The sequence below is a fragment of the Ranitomeya imitator genome, chromosome 6, assembly GCF_032444005.1.
Source record: "Ranitomeya imitator isolate aRanImi1 chromosome 6, aRanImi1.pri, whole genome shotgun sequence".
Classification (NCBI taxonomy): domain Eukaryota; kingdom Metazoa; phylum Chordata; class Amphibia; order Anura; family Dendrobatidae; genus Ranitomeya; species Ranitomeya imitator.
The window spans coordinates 326,114,992-326,128,497 of NC_091287.1; the positions used below are offsets into that span (position 1 = coordinate 326,114,992).

A 13,506-nucleotide genomic window follows, 5' to 3' on the forward strand; every position below is an offset into this window, starting at 1 on the left:
CAAAATTCCCATACGGTTCCTCATAATCCCATAGTTGCAAAAACACTCACAAAAGCATCTCATAGTTAAAAAAATGAAGGCGTGGCACCAGCAGGTGTCGATAAAACCAAGAAATTCAAGGCTACGCTCCCACAATCAGCTTTTTATGCTGCAGATTTTCTGCTGCCTTTCATCCCCTATTAGGCAAATTAGAGTGCTTCCGTTTTTGCGTGCATTTTTTTTTTACATGTTTTTATTGCAGTTTTATCACTGCATTGTTTTCTCTTGTTGATAGGTCATGTTTTACCAAAGCTGCTTTGTTTTTGACATTTCCTGGTATTTGGCTTTGATAAAACTTTATTGATACAGTCATGTGCGATTACATGTTTCTGACGCATTTCTGCCGCTGAATGACACTGAAAACACATTAATTACTTGAGGATTTTCCGCATCTAAACGCAAGTATACAGGAAAAATCTGCACATCTGCACAAGGGAAACTGGCATGTTGCGGATTTGAAACAGTTTACGCTCAGTAAAAAAGAAGAACCATGGGTATGGGATTTCTATAACTCCCCATTAAACTAAAGTGAAAAATCACTGATGAGCAGACGCTTAACTGTGCAAAATCGGGTAATGTGAACCCACCTTTAGTTATCATCTTACCTTTAGATAATAGACTAACAGTTCGTTGAGTGCAGGGTCGGCATTGAGATTTACCAAGTAACATTTGTCATCACCAACTTTAATACCAGATGACTGGAGAGAAATGCCCATGCTCTCCAGCTGCTTCTGCCTCTCCTGGGTGAAGAGAAATGACAAGTGAACCATGGAGATGTATACTGAATATATTCTTCATCAGGCGAATATACTTTGATCAAATTTCAAATAACACTGCTAGAAAATGAATGTAATTTGATCATAAATTATGTTGTTTTGTCAATTCCATTTCTCTGGTTTATTACATAAATCCAAGCATAAAGTTTATACCCCTTTTGGGTGCTGATTGACACACCACATCATCCGTGTGAGTACGTGTTTTTTTACTGACCCATAGACTTGTATCGGCTCTTTTAATCCGTTACACCAGATAAAAAAACGGACATGTCTATGCAGGGACATACGGACAGTGAAAAAACAAGGAAATTTAAACAGCCCCAGAAATAAAAAATGGGTATGTGTTCTGTCAGTGAAAAACTGATACAACACAGACGTGTGAATGAGGTCTAAAGTGAATTTCCATTGAAAAGCGATCCATGATGGCTTCTTCGCACCCGCTGCCCTAAAGTGACAGGTTTCTTCTAATAAGTGCTCCAAGGAAGAGACCCGTCACAGGCAGCGGGCGAGGAGAAGCCACCAGGGTCCCACCTGTCTGACTAGTCCTTTGTGCAGCTCGATCCCTGGCAACTATTAACCCCTTCACCCCGAAGCCTGTTTTGACCCTCTTGACCAGGCCAATTTTTACAATTCCGACCACTGTCTTTTTATGAGGTTATAACTCTGGAACGCTTCAACAAATCCCGGTGATTCTGCGACTGTTTTCTCGTGACATATTGTACTTCATGTTAGTTGTAAAATTTCTTCAATATGACTTGCATTTATTTATGAAATAAATGTAAATTTGGCAAAAATGTTGAAAATTTTTGCCCTTAACTCAGAGTCATATCGCACAACATAGTTATTAAATAACATTTCCCACATGTCTACTTTACATCAGCACAATTTTGGAAACAATGTTTTTTGTTAGTAAGTTTTAAGGGTTAAAAGTTGACCAGCGATTTCTAATTTTTCCAATAAAATTTACAAAACCATTTTTTTAGGGACCACCACACATTTGAAGTGAGTTTGGGGGTCAATATGACAGAAAATACCCAAAAGTGACACCATCCTAAAAACTGCAACCCTCAAGGTGCGCAAAACCACGTTCAAGAAGTTTATTAACCCTTCAGGTGCTTCAGAACTAAAGCAATGTGGAAGGAAAAAAATTAACATTTTACTTTTTTCACAAAAAATTTACTTTGGAACCAAACTTTTTTATTTTCACAAGATTTGTTGTGCAATTTCTCCTGAGTACGCCGATACCCAGCATGTGGGGGAAAGCCATTGTTTGGGCGCATGGCAGGCTCAGGAGGGAACACTGTTTGACTTTTTGAACGTAAAATTGGCTGGAATCAATGTTGGGTGCCATGTCACGTTTGGAGACCCCCTGATGTTCCTAAACAGTGGAAACTCCTCAAATTCTAACTCCAACCCTAACATAGCCCTAACCCTAATCCCAACCCTAACCCCAACACCACAACCCTAACCCCAACACTAACCCTAGCCCCAACCCTAACCATAGCTCTAGCCCTAGTCCCAACCCAAACCCCATCCTTAACACTAGCCCAATCCGAACCCTAGCTCTAACCCCAATCCTAACCCAAATGGAAAAAAATATTATATTATTTTTACCCTTCGGGGGTGATAAAGGGTGGTTTGATTTGCTATTTTTTTTATTTTGATCGCTGTAATAGCGTCTATCACAGGGATCAAAATGAAACAATTGGAAAAATCTCGTATTGTTGCCGGCTGGCAGATCTCGGCGGGCGTACTGCGCATGTGCCTGCCATTTTCTTCCAGGAAGAAGACACCGAGGTCCGGGGGACACAGCTGGAGGAACTGGAGGATGCGAGGTGGCTCAGGGGACCCCATTTCTATCTTCTCTGCTGTGGTAGATCATATCAGAGGAGAGAGAAATAAACAGGAAATCGGACTTTATTTTTTTTGCGGTTGCCATTATTCCGTTAATAATGGAAATTGCAACACTGGGGATGGTAAAAACCAACCCGAATTATGTTCTCCGGGGTCTCAGCTACCCCCGGTAGCCGAGACCCCAGAGATTTTCCGATGCTAGGCGGTGCTATAACCTTATTTCTCAGCGCCAGTAAAAAGCGGTAGTTAAGAAATTAAAGAATATGGCATTTTGGTAGTTCCAAATGAATAAATTAACATGGTTTGCTAATCAGTATATTCAATGATCAACTTTAATTTCTCTGGGTCCTCTCTCCATAGTGCCCGGTTAGGGTGATACTTCCATTGATTGTGACACCCACCTCTTATACTGCCTTTTTATTGTTTATACACTGCATCTTTCAGAATTGGATTATGTACCCAATAAAAACCTTACACTCTGAGTCAAAATGCTTCACTAGTATATTAAAAAATCTAATCTGAAAATAAATCTGTGGTCGGTGAAAAATAATCCTAAAAGACTTAATTTCGGTTAAACAGATATTTTTAGCTATACTATGGTTAACACAAGTACCTGAGCAATAGCTTCCGTCTTCCTCAACTTCTCTTCCCAGGTGATTGTTAGCTCTCGGATTAATTTTTCAGATTCTTCTAATTTTTCCTTTAGTTCAGGTGCCTTCATGGACTGTGCATGGAAAATATCAAGCAGCCATACATATTTAATTAGACTACTGAGAATTTAATCGAGCCATCTGTTTCCTAACACTTATATCTGCTGCATATTAAAAACGGCAAAGAATAAAGCGCAGACTTGTTTTGTAAAAAAAATAAAAATCATGAAAATACAAATATGGACATATCCTTCATGACACATTGTGAACATGAATCATAAGGGAGCACACAACAATAACATAAATAATTTATTTAATGATCGCATCACAGAATCTGCTTGTATTGTTCCTATATGAAACTCCTATAGTATACGTGAAATAATGGATGTCAATGATGGTAGGCTGACGGCAGCCTTGAGATCAGAATACTCTTTGGTGGCTAATACCAGCTTTATTTATTAAGAATAGGGACTACATGTATGAGTAAGGAGTGGCATTCATTCACACACAATGGATGCCCATTAACAAGCATAAATCAAAATGTGAATATAATGGAATACTCCCTTAAATATTTTGAATGTTCAAACTAACAAGGTCACTAAAAAACAAATCTCAGATCTACTCTTGTAAGGAACCAATTACTTCTTAACGTCAATGCATTTTGTTCATTTCTACATTAGATATCCCAGAGGAGTTCTGAGATAAATCTAAATCCATTAGTTGAGGACAAAGAAGGAACATATACTGTATGAAATAAATTAATAAATTTCTTTTTTTGGGGGGGAAAGGTAAGCTACTCACTTCGGCCTGTGATAGCTGCTCCTTCAGTTTCTCCACTTCTTCACGCAGCTCTCTAATAACTCTCGCGTTGGGATCTTCGTTGACCACAGCATGGTTGACTATTCTTTTGGCCCGATCAGCATACCTTAAGGTTGAAAGGGTCTCTTCGTAGTTGTCAGCTGCTGGGCTGATTGTAGCAATCATAGCAGTTTTGCTATTTCCACCCAAATTGTCCTTAATTTCAAATAATATAGTTATTCAGAGGAGTTGGACGCTCATCAAAATGTCAAAAATGTTTCTATTCACACTCCAAAATATACAGATTATCTCCACCAGCCATACAGAGGCATGTGTATATCGCATTTTTCGGAGCACAACTTAAAGGGGTTATCCACTACTCGGACAACCCCTTCTCAAATCACTAGGTTTCCCCCTTATAATATAATAACCGCTATATTCCGCTCCAGTGCGGATGTCCTGGGGCTCCTGTCACATTGCTATGTCAAGGAAGCCCTGCAGCCAATCAGCGTTCGCTTCACTCTTCCCTCTTTTGATCAAATTAAACATCTGGTGAAAGGGAGGGGGCGGTCACATCTCTGACTTTGTCCGGAAGTCAGTTATGTCCATAGAAGGGGAGAGTGAAGTGACCGCTGATAGGCTGCAGGGCTTGTGTAACATAATGTTACATGAGCCCTGGGAGAGCCAGTGCCTACATTGCTAGAACAGAGCCCACACCAGAGGTGTATATAGCTATTATTTTATAAGGGCGAAACACAGTGACTGAGAATGGTTTGTCAGAGTACTGGACAAACCCTATAAAAATTTAAAGTAAAAATTATCTTCTGATACCAACATTGGAGATCTGAAATCACCGACTCAACCAAAGTGATTATCTTATATGCATCTAAAACTATAATAAGAGTTTACATAGTTGTGGATCTACAGCTATTCTTCCCCATATATAAATGCATGCTTGGCTAGTCTGAGTGTACATGTGTTCTCAAGAAGAAAAAGGGGAGTAAATGCTGCTAACGACAAATCAACAATAGGAACTAAAGGATTGAGAATGTTGAAATCCAACCTGCCAACATTTGGAGTATGGGTAGAGTTGGGACATCTCCACACAAGGACAATAGGGCAGCTCTATTAAAAACAGCAGGTTCGGCTAATGTGAATTGCCAAATTAAAACATGTCAGAAGATAATTTTGACTGGATTTTCTCTTTAAGAGCATCTAATTTAAAAAAAATCATCTATCTAAAAATATGTGTTAAATTGTAAAATGTGTGGGGTTGCTACCTTAAGCAGCCAAGTGAGCACAGAATCTCTGTAAGGAACAAACTTGCTCTTTCCTTTCCCAGCAGCTTGATCAGCCAACGATGAGATCACCAACCCCAAAGTTGTCAAGGACCTTAGTAGAAAGATGGAAAAAGAAGAAAAAAGTTAGATTCAAATTGTACCAGTATGTAATTATACAAAAACAGAATGAAGAATGCTTACAAATAAAAAAAAGGAGGCCATATTCCTATTTCACCCAGGTTTCAGTACTACAACCCAAGCACAAGGGAAGGTGACCTACACAGTGGAAAATATCTGTACATAGACCACAATCTTTTCAGTTTTACCCTAGAAGGTGAAATATTTGTCTATGTGAACCCCCTACAGATTAACTAGTACCTATCCACCACAGTTTACACCTGAATAATAGCTTCCAATGATGTCCACCTGGAGGCACAGGGTGAGCCTGATGGGCGCCTTCCGGGAAGGGTCATGTCATATGGACGCTCATTTACACTAACGCCCGCTCATAATGAGGAGAAAAGTTCCACGGATTGCTTCTCTATGGTAACATTATAGTTTCCGGATGTATATCTTTATTTATCTATGTAAACAACACACATAAAGGAGAACTGCGAATCGGCCATATACTCACTACAGAATACGTAGACTAACTACAAAAATATGTATATTCTTGATTTAATATCTAAAACAAAATAAAAGTATAGATCATACAGTGCAAAATGGCATCATGGTGTAATATGCTAGAAACAAAGCATATAAGCAATAGAGTACATAAAAAAAGGTTAAGATAATTGCATATTCATAGCTTGCTGCAAATATGTCCGCCACAATGTGCATTTTGAAAATCAAGATCCGACGTGCGTTTCGGCTGACAGCCAAAGCGCGTAATGGCGAGTGTTATTTCACCAGGAGAGGACAAATTCTAGGCATGCAATTATCTTTACACTTGTGAAGTATATTCTTTTAAAACATTATTATTGCGGAGCCCCTAAGTATTCACTCACTATTATGATGCCGACAGAGTTACTTTGGACATTGTTTGGCCTCTGAACTGGTCTTTTTCAGACATGCACAAATAGGTAGCACACCATGTTATTGTGAATTCCTGGAAAAATATGAATATTGCAGGGGCGAAGGCCAGATAATGTGACTCTGCTAGACTCATAATAGTGAATGGATCTGTCATGGTTTCCGTCAAAATTCCATTTCTTAGGAATTTTGAAAAATGTGTGCATCTAACTCCTAACCCTATTCAAGCTGAATGTGATTTGCAGCCATTTGAAGAAGTCAAGAGGCACAATTAAAGGTCAGATAATGTGTCAGGTTGACCTCTCCTGGTTTAGATAATGGAATATTGACCTGTAAGAACCAGCATCCAATTTCTTAACTTTTCATTATCCCTTTAAACATAATATGATGTGAAATATCATCTTCAGCAGAAAAAAAGATTTAGTAATGAAAATGGCATCTGCCGATTACATAGTGTTATCGGGTATTAGTGAAAACAATGGAAAGGCTCCTTACTTGTTGATGTTACTTCCTTCCTTGAGACGTTCTCCAGCAGCACCGGTTTTGGACACTCTTTCGCTACCAGCCAGGTCTACAAGGCTGACCTTACTGACACGTTCTCCTGAGTTCTAATTTGGAAAAATGAGAAGCATCAGCATCATCTCTGCAAATATATGTTGGGGAAAAGACAATTATTTGCAATATATTAATCCAGAAAGTCTGATGATCCTACACTTGTTCCCTACCAGAAAACTGTAATATAATGTGAAATTTCACAAGAAACTGTTAAAGTTCACATCTTGAGATTCCAAAATGTGCCAGGTTAAGCACCACTGATTCAGACGATGCTACATTTATGAATGTCGTTTTGACCTTTATGAATCAGTGCCAAAATTTCTAAAGTTCCTATGGCATTTCACAAGACCTGAAAACACAAGGCTGAGCTGGGAAAATCAATTAGAAAGTTCCTTTCATAAAGTGATAGAAGCAGATTTTGAATTAAGCGGACATTTATCACATATTGTTGGGTCCAAACCAATCACCAGAACTGAAGTCCTGTGCTCCCGCCATGACCACATTGAAAAGAACGTCTAATGAAGCGCCGGTCAGGCAGAGTGGGTGTCATGCCTTTCCAAGTCTACATTACCAACTAGGAGTACGTTCATGTTGGTAAGGCCACCATTTTACTTCCGATGGATGCTGGGGCCGCCGTTGTCCTTGGTTAGCAGAAGAGATGTTCTAATGTGCCACCTACTGTGACTCGCCATAAAACAGGTCATTAAATTCTACTTTTAATATCCCCTGTGGTCGCACCACAGAGCAACTCTGTCTGGAGGTTTTCCCACAGATTACACCTGGTTACTGGGAGTCCGAGCATGGAAACACTCTGTCTACAGCAGAGAATCCCTTTAAACGTAACTCAAAAAATAAATAACAAATACGTAGATAAATTAATTCAGATACTTACACCAGACTGATGGTCAAACAAGGTCTGCGTTAAAATAATGTTAAACACAGCATGTGATCGGCTGCTTTCTTCATTCATGTTTGTTGCAGCAACAGTGCGAGATTTATTTCCTTCGGACATTAAAGATTCAATATCCTAAAAAATTAAGAAACACAGGATTGAGTAAAGGGTTTTTCGCCACATCATTGGCCACAGTACATTTTTTAACAGAGGGTTTTTTTTAACCTAAAAGCACATTCATATAGTTCTACATCGCACATTTCACTTTCATAATTTGACAACCAATGGTCAATAACACATTTCGATTTGTTTTTCCTCCTGGAAATCTAATATATAAAGGTGGGTGTGTGTGTGTGTATGTGTATGTGTGTGTGTGTGTGTGTGTGTGTGTGTGTGTGTGTGTGTGTGTGTGTGTGTGTGTGTGTGTGTGTGTGTGTGTGTGTGTGTGTGTGTGTGTGTGTGTGTGTGTGTGTCCGGGATTGGCATCTGCACCGTCACAGCTACAGCCACAAAATTTTGCACAGTCACACGTCTGGACCCTGAGAGCGTCACAGGCTATGTTGTGAGGCAAAATTTTAACCCAGCGCGTTCTAATTCACCAAACAATTTTGCCCCTATCTATATAATGTGGAAAAAGTGAAAGGAAAAGTGTTGGAAGCAAATTGACAGCTGCCAGATGTGAACAAGGGGGACTTAAAGAGTGAGAGCGATGGCGCCAAAGAGTATATACCGTACAGTTGCTAAGGTGGGGCCCCGACATGGGATACTCCCCACACACGGGGATATGAACACACACACAAAATGTGCCACACACTATCACGTGCTTGAACACATATACCACCCTCAGCACACATTTCACCACACATACACCAACCTCGCCACATAAAAGTCGAACCACAAAAGTCGACACTCAAAACTCGCCACGCGCAAAATTCGCCACATGCAAAACTAGGCTCACGCAAAACTCGCCACACGTGCAAAACTCACCTCATGGAAAACTCCCCACACGCAAATCTTGCACATACGGAAAAATTGCCACATGCACAAAAGTTGCAACACGTGCAAAAGTTGCCTCACTCAAAACTTGCACATACTCAAAATGCACCACACATAAAACTCACCAAGCGCAAAACTCGCCATGCGCAAAACTTGCTGCACACAACTTGCTACACTAACCTGTCACTTGCAACTCGACACAAAAAGTTGCTACACGCATGTCGCCACACGCAACTCAACTCACAGAACTTGACACATGAAACTCGCCCTAAAACACACACAAGTCTGGTATTATCCTTCAAAAATAAAAATCTTCAAAAATAAAATTTTTTACATTAATATGGATCCCAGGGCCTGAAGGAGAGTCTCCTCCGGCGTATAAGACGACCCCAGACTTTTGAGACAATTTTCAGGGGTTAAAAAGTCGTCTTATACGCCAGAAAATACGGTGTGTGTGTATATATATATATATATATATATATATATATATATATATATATATATATATATATATATATATATATATATGTATGTGTATATATATATATATATATATATATATGTGTGTATGTGTATATATATATATATATATATATATATATATATATACATACTGTATGTATAAATATTTATATATAAATATTTATTTTTATATGTAGCTTTGTCGCTGTAAAAGGAGGGGGCCCAGACACGTTTCTTGCACAGGGGCCCCATGCTGTCAGTGTCTGCCCCTAACTAGGATGTTGTTGTTGGCAGTAAGAAAATAGTTAAAAAGGCTATCACTTGGCTATGATCTCTGCCTCATAACACCATTACTCATGCTACAAACATTACAACATTAGTTTAATTGCCCTTGAAAAAACATGAGAATCTCCTAACCAGATGTCAATACTACCACTGGCCTGAGCAGAGAGCTGTGCTGTTTGTCTGTATAACAATTAATCAGTTTAGGAGTAATCCACTTAAAACAGGATATTTTGCTGTGACAAACAGTTTACAATTACCATAATTGACCAGCAGATTAGGAGCACAGTAGATAGGTGCAAGGATCTGCTGAAGGAGTCACAAACACCAAGTCTGGCATAAAGTTACAGAATAAGTATCCATAGTGGCTGATGAGTGAGATGGATTGGAAACGTCTATTACTTACCACATCGACACTTTGGGCCACGACTCATCCAAGTGTTGAAAATTGATGACTTAGCGGTTTCCCACCAGTTTCTGCTAGATCTGCCAAAATGGGCAGAGCACAGGTGGGAAAATAGGGATTTTTGTGTGTACTCACCGTAAAATCCTTTTCTCCGAGCCACTCATTGGGGGACACAGGACCATGGGTTATGCTGCTGTCACTAGGAGGCTGACACTAAGCTGAGACAAAAAAAGGTTAGCTCCTCCCCTGCAGTATACACCCTCATACTGGCTTCCAGAGACCCAGTTCAGTGCAAAAGCAGTAGGATAATAACAACAATATATCAAGTAACATTAGAGTATAACATGTCAACAAAACAGTCAAAAACTAAAAAAGGTAACGAGCCGTAAGGCTACCAGGGTGGGTGCTGTGTCCCCCAATGAGTGGCTCGGAGAAAAGGATTTTACGGTGAGTACACACAAAAATCCCTATTTCTCCTTCACCTCATTGGGGGACACAGGACCATGGGACGTCCCAAAGCAGTCCCTGGGAGGGAAACAATACAACCAAATAACTCCGTGTACCATCTGACTAGAGATGCGCAACGGCCGCTTGCAGGATACGCCTGCCAAGGGCCGCGTCCGCAGAGGAGTGAATGTGAACATTGTAGTGCTTTGAGAAAGTATGCAGGCTGGACCACGTTGCGGTCTTGCAAACCTGCTCCGCTGTTGCCTGGTGCCGGATGGCCCAGGAAGCACCCATCGACCAAGTGGAGTGTGCTCTAATCCCCGCTGGGATAGGGCTGCCCCTGACCCGATAGGATTCCTGGATAGCAGATCGAATCCATCTGGCTATCGTGGCTTTAGACGCAGCCAAACCCTTTCTGTGACCCTCCGGGAGCACAAAAAGGGCGTCCGATTTTCTGAAATGAGCCGTTCTGGAAATGTACCTCCTGAGGGCCCGTACCACGTCCAGGGTATGGAGAGCCTTCTCAACCCTATGTTTGGGCTGCGGACAAAAGGAGGGAAGAATGATGTCCTCGTTAAGATGAAAAGATGAGACCACCTTCGGAAGAAAAGCCGGGGAAAAACGTAGGACTACTTTGTCCTGATGAAAGGCAAGGAAAGGAGCCCGGCAGGATAAAGCGGCCAACTCTGAAACCCTTCTGATGGACGTCACGGCTACCAGGAAGGCAACCTTCCAGGAGAGGACAGAGAGCGGAACGTCTTGAAGGGGTTCGAACGGAGGTTCCTGAAGAACCCCCAGGACCAAGTTGAGATCCCAGGTCTCTAACGGCATCCTGTAGGGGGGAACCACATGGGAGACTCCCCGAATGAAGGTCTTGACCTGAAGGTTGGCGGCGATCCTGCGCTGGAACAGCACGGATAACGCTGAGATCTGGCCTTTGAGGGAACTCAGTGCCAAGCCGGAGTCAAAACCGGACTGAAGGAAATTCAAGATGCAAGGGATAGAGAAAACGAGCGGAGGGTGACCTCGGAGCCTGCACCATGAGAAGAAAGTTTTTCAGACGCGGTGGTAAATGGAGGCGGAAGACGCCTTGCGAGCACTTAACATGGTGGGAATGACCTGCTGAGAGAAACCGGCTCGAGTTAGAATCCAGGTTTCAACAGCCACGCCGTTAAACGTAGGGCCCCTGAGCTCTGGTGGCAGATCGGTCCTTGGCGAAGCAGGTCTGGGCGGTCTGGTAACCGCCAGGGAACGTCGGCTACGAGCTGAACGAGTTCCGCGTACCAAGCGCGGCGTGGCCAGTCTGGGGCGACCAGAATGACCGGAACTCCCTCCGTCTTGATCTTTCAGATCACCTTCGGCAGTAAGGGAAGGGGAGGAAACACGTATGGGAGTTGAAACTGATGCCACGGTGAAATCAGCGCGTCCACTCCTATGGCCTGGGGATCCCGAGAACGCGCAATGAAGTTGTGGACCTTGGCGTTCAATCTGGACGCCATCAGATCCACGTCCGGGGTCCCCCAGCGAAGACAGATCTGTCGAAAAACCTCTGGGTGGAGTTCACACTCCCCCGAGGCAAGGCCCTGGCGGCTCAGAAAGTCCGCCGCCCAGTTCTCGACTCCCGGAATGTGCACCGCAGAAATGGTGGAATGGTTGGTTTCGGCCCAACGAAGGATGTGAGAGACTTCCTGCATCGCCGCCCTGCTGCGAGTACCCCCCTGGTGGTTGATGTAAGCCACCGCCGTGACGTTGTCCGATTGGACTCGTATTGGGTGACCCGCGAGCAGGGTGTGAAGGCGACTCAGGGCAAGTCTGATCGCACGAATCTCCAGGATGTTGATGGGGAGTCTCGATTCCCGAACTGTCCAACGGCCCTGGGCAGAGTGGTGAAGAAACACCGCCCCCCAGCCGAGGAGACTGGCGTCGGTAGTTACCACTAACCAGCGGATCAGGAGAAAGGACTTCCCCTGGAGAAGAGATGGACCCAGGGTCCACCATACGAGTGATTGTCTGACCCGCGGGGACAGCGGGCAAGGACGGTCGAGAGATGGGAGACTCCTGTCCCAGTTGTCCAGCAGAGCCTGTTGCAAGGGGCGGAGATGGAGTTGAGCGAAAGGAACCGCTTCGAATGCTGCAACCATCTTTCCCAGGATCTTCATGGCGAACCGAATGGTTCGCGGGCGAGGATGGCAGAGCGTTCGGGCTCCCTGCTGAAGCGCTTGGGCCTTGGACCGAGGAAGCAAGACCAGACCCCTTGAAGTGTCCAGGATCATTCCCAGAAAGGAGATCCGACGGGCAGGAACGGGAGAGGACTTGTCCAAGTTGATCAACCAGCCCAGGCGCGAAAGAGAATCCAGGGTAATGTGGACGCTTGCCTCGCAGGCCTGAAAGGATGGACCCTTTATGAGGAGATCGTCTAAGTAAGGTAACACGACGACTCCTCGAGAATGAAGAATGGCCATGACCGCCGCCATGACCTTGGTGAATACCCTGGGCGCCGTGGCAAGACCGAAGGGTAAGGCCGTGAACTGGAAATGGTCCTCTAGAACGGCAAAGCGGAGGAACCTCTGATGTGGCGGGAATATCGGAATGTGAAGATAGGCATCCTTGATGTCTATCGATGCCAAGAATTCCCCTCTTTCCATCGAAGAGATGACCGACCTGAGCGATTCCATCCTGAAGTGCCGTACTTTTACGCACTTGTTCAGGAGCTTCAGATCCAAAATGGGGCGCACTTTTCCGTCCTCCTTTGGCACGACGAAGAGGTTTGAGTACAAACCTTTGAACCTCTCGTGTTCCGGAACCGGAACAATGACCCCGCTCTGGCGGAGGGAGTGAATGGCGCAAAGGAGGACGAGAGGGAAAAAACCGAGTTGGAGGAGGAGCGGAGAACTCTATTTTGTAGCCAGACAATACCAGATCCCTGACCCATTCGTCGAGAACGACAGAGAGCCAGGCTTGCTGAAAAAGGAGTAGACGTCCGCCTACTCTGGTGGTATCGACTGGCGCCGTTCCCGAGTCATTGAGACGGGAATCT

The 13,506-nt window shown here is 43.3% G+C and overlaps 1 protein-coding gene across 1 annotated transcript in view; it reads right to left on the minus strand.

The window, feature by feature from the left end:
• Window positions 1-13,506, minus strand: part of KIF13A (kinesin family member 13A) — a 227,097-nt gene that overhangs the window by 101,882 nt on the left and 111,709 nt on the right. The window contains exons 8-13 of the mRNA XM_069730840.1: window positions 7,877-8,011; window positions 6,925-7,037; window positions 5,398-5,509; window positions 4,121-4,333; window positions 3,283-3,393; window positions 645-779 (exon numbers count right to left, since the gene is read on the minus strand). Coding sequence (XP_069586941.1) covers window positions 645-779; window positions 3,283-3,393; window positions 4,121-4,333; window positions 5,398-5,509; window positions 6,925-7,037; window positions 7,877-8,011 — 819 coding nt within the window. The remainder of the gene's footprint in view (window positions 1-644; window positions 780-3,282; window positions 3,394-4,120; window positions 4,334-5,397; window positions 5,510-6,924; window positions 7,038-7,876; window positions 8,012-13,506) is intronic.